The 3,668-nt window shown below is 41.4% G+C and overlaps 1 protein-coding gene across 1 annotated transcript; it reads left to right on the top strand.

Annotated features, from left to right (window-relative positions):
• The first annotated feature begins 400 nt into the window (after nt 1-400).
• Nucleotides 401-3,238, top strand: LOC112155812 (protein turtle). The gene is made up of 6 exons (XM_024287763.2): nt 401-473; nt 1,937-1,972; nt 2,112-2,375; nt 2,450-2,695; nt 2,766-2,897; nt 3,016-3,238. Exons 1-6 carry the CDS (start codon nt 452-454, stop codon nt 3,030-3,032), a joined length of 717 nt encoding a protein of 238 aa, XP_024143531.1. The 5' UTR covers nt 401-451; the 3' UTR covers nt 3,033-3,238.
• The last annotated feature ends 430 nt before the right edge of the window (nt 3,239-3,668 follow it).

The following is a 3,668-nucleotide window of genomic DNA, read 5'->3' on the forward strand; positions in this document are numbered from 1 at the left end:
CTTGTCCAGAATGCAGCAGCACGATTGTTAGCAGGAACTAGTAGAAGAGAACACATCACTCCTGTGTTAGCTTCTCTCCACTGGCTCCTGAAGGCCTTGCTGTTAGATCTTTGAGAAGACATGGAGAAACTCTTCAAGGACAATCTGGTAAGCTAATCATACTTGTGGTATCAGACTATAACTTAAAATATTTAGCATGTTTGTTGTTGTTTTCCATCTTATTAACCTCATAAGACCTAAGCTAATATTTGAGCTAACCTATTGAATAAACAATTTATATGAACCCCTTTAGTTTAATTAGTTTATAATTGATAATTATGGTGTTCCTAAAAATAATTTCTGTTTTATCTAAAGCTTTTGGATTCATTATGTTAAACAACAGAAAAGGGGCGGAGCTTGAGTGTGGTGTGAGTCCGCTGACAGAAAGCAGAGATCAGATCAGAGAGGAAGGATGAAGGAAACATGTCTGCTCTGTAAGTACAGAAGCTGTTTGTCTGCTTGAACTTGACTGTCTGCTCTGTTCATGTTGATGATGGAGGAGATGACATGAAAAGGAGGTCAGGCTGAAAGAGGAGACAAACAAAGAGGAGCTGGGAGCAGAGGAAGGAAAGACAAAGTTCAGCTTTTCTGGATTCTCTTTCTGCTGATAGTTAGAGGAGATGAGGATTCCAGAACAAAGCTGGACCTTCACATCAGGAAGATGATCCTCACTGACCATCCAGCAGTTAACGCTGACAGCAGACACACAACTCTATACACTTTATGAGTGAGGTGTCAGGGGGCGGGGCCTCTAACTGGATTATGTTTACAGATCAGGAAACAGTTTATTTAATAATCTGTTTGACCTAAAGAGAGAATCTAACAAAAATGCTGCTAAAAGGCGAACAACATAAATTAGGATTAAGCATTTGATAAATTCATGTAACGCACACACATGTGCAGTCACACTTTGACACACTCAGAAAAGAAACACATATATGCACTAAGGCTGTGGATCGTTGCTTAGGTGGCGATCCGATACGATTCACGAATCGAACCACGATTCTTACTTGTAATATTATGTTTATTGCTATGTGTATATTTACTAGATGGAGGAAAATTGAAATGATTTGTATTAAATCACCATCATGTATCCCTTTATTTAGAACAGAAGATCAGAATCAACAAAACTAATAAAACACAAAGATTCAGAAAGAAAGAAATTTTGTTTGTCATTTTACATTTTTTTGTCAATCTTCTGGTTCAGCAGTATCAAAAACAACATAAAAAAGGATAAAATCACTGCTGTTTTGGATCATTTAACAACAAAACCTGAAAATGTTCTCCACAGTTTTCTGTCCTCAAAGTTCTTCAATATTTTACGTTCTAAGCATCACATATTGCTGCAGAGCTCGAATGAAGAAGTTCTTTTTTTTCTCAGCAGAATCAGCTGATTCACGTTGATTACATCACCTTTCAGCAGCGCGAGGCTGTTTCTTCAGAATAAGATGGAGTTTCGTTAATTACGTCAAATGTTGAAGAGTTATCATAACCAAAAGAATGTAAACACTGGAGCTAAAGCTCAGATGTTAAAGCTAATTCATTGTTTCAGATGTTATGTCTGTGAGCAGAACTTCAGTCTCAGTTTCTGAACAGAAAAAAGCTCTCGCTAGTTTTACTTTGAAAACCGGAAGCTTCACCGTCACCAAGATGTGTTTACTTCCGTTGGCAGTACCGCGGCTCTTTGTTTTAGTTCGTAAACTTAAAATCCTACATTAATCTGCATTTTAGAGCAAAAATACATCGTCCCCAGATGGGAGCAGATCACGAATACCTGGATACTCGTTACCGCCCTAATATGCATGCACCCCCCCCCCCACACACACACACTCCTGCCTACAGTTTCCTGTGTCGTCGTTTGTGTCTTCAATAATCCAGTCTACTCGTTTCTCTTCAGGTCTGATGTTTCTGTTTTGCTGCAAATCAAACCAAAGTGAGTCACAGTTTATCATCAATCATCAGAAAACTATGACTGTAAACAACATTTGTGGAAGAAACTTGTTTTGACCAGGAGTCTGTTTAGTTTTTTAAACAATAATTGTCTCAGAGATTTATTTATCACATTTTTCCAGTTGGTGTGACTGTGAGTCCCAGCAGATCTCAGTTCTTTGAAGGAGAATCAGTGATTCTGAACTGTGAGGACGACAGCTCTGGAGGATGGACTCTGAGGAGAAACACCAGCAAAGGAAGCAAGACTTACTGTGGATCTACATGGGGATTAGGAGATGGTTTGTCCTGCAACATCAGCTACCTCTTTCTATCAGACAGCGGTGTGTACTGGTGTGAGTCCAGAGGGGGAGGAGCCAGCAGCATGGTGGTTAACATCAGTGTCTCTGGTAAGATCAGACTGTGGAGTTAGTGTTGCTGCAGCTGTGTGCAGATGGATGAAATGCTTTGTCTCTGTGTTGAGGTGGATCAGTGATCCTGCAGAGTCCTGTCCTCCCTGTGATGGAGGGTCATGACCTCACTCTGAGCTGTCAATCAAAGACCCCTCCCTCCAACCCCTCAGCTGCTTTCTATAAAGATGGCTCCCTCATCAGGACTGAGCCTACAGGTCACATGACCCTCCAGCATGTTTCCAGGTCTGATGAAGGTCTCTACAAGTGTCACATCAGGGATCATGGAGAGTCTCCATCCAGCTGGATCTCTGTCTCAGGTGAGGAGCTCCTTCAGGGTCAGAGGTCACGATCTTCTTCTTCATCATCATCACCTTTGGTCTGTTTCAGATAAACCATCAATCATATCTGCTCCTCCTTATCCCCCACATGTCTGGTTACCTGCTGTGTATTTTGTTGTTTTGGTTCTCCTGCTGTCTTTGGGTCTGATGGTGAGGAAATATCTTCAGTGGAAGTCTAAAGGTAAGAAGACATTATTTCATCTTATTTCTTAATTTAACTTTCTTGAGTTCTGGTTCTGAAACTGAAGTTCTGATGAACCATCAGCTTCTCTCACTGATAGAGTTCTATTGTGTTTCAGATCCATCTGTTATCTGATCTCCCAGAGATCATGGTCTGATCTGAGAATCCTCTGGACTTAAACTGATCCTCTCAGATCCTCCATCAGATCCATCTGTTATCTAATCTCCCAGAGATCATGGTCTGATCTGAGAATCTTCTGGACTCAAACTGATCCTCTCAGATCCTCTCAGATGTGTTCCTGTGAGGATGTTTGTATCTTTCCTGAACCAGATCCTGAATGATTGTGGAGTAAATGTTCTCCTGCAGTGAATAAAGCTTGTAGTGAGGAGTTTCTCTGCTGTGTGATCTGAGCTGCTTCTTCTGGTCAGGAAGCTTCACACCAACATGTCATCCACCACACGCTTCATTTCTGCTAAAACACATGACCAACAACAGCTCTATAGGTGCTAACAAACACACAAAGTCCACTGGTCTGAGGTTGGAGAGAATGAATGCAGTTGGTGCATGTGAGTCAGAGTGTGAGATGATTCTGAGCCGGACAACAGAAGAACTGATCAACAAACAGGAAGTGTGGTTTGGAGGTTCAAGAGTTTCTGATGTTTGCAGAAGTCAAGTGTTGCACAAGAAGCTGCACTGTCATTTCTCTAACTCCAGCAACGGTTGACCAGGTCACCCAGACTGGGGTTGAGTCACACCTACTTATTATTTTTT

Source organism: Oryzias melastigma, linkage group LG18 (assembly GCF_002922805.2).
Source record: "Oryzias melastigma strain HK-1 linkage group LG18, ASM292280v2, whole genome shotgun sequence".
In the NCBI taxonomy this organism is placed as follows: domain Eukaryota; kingdom Metazoa; phylum Chordata; class Actinopteri; order Beloniformes; family Adrianichthyidae; genus Oryzias; species Oryzias melastigma.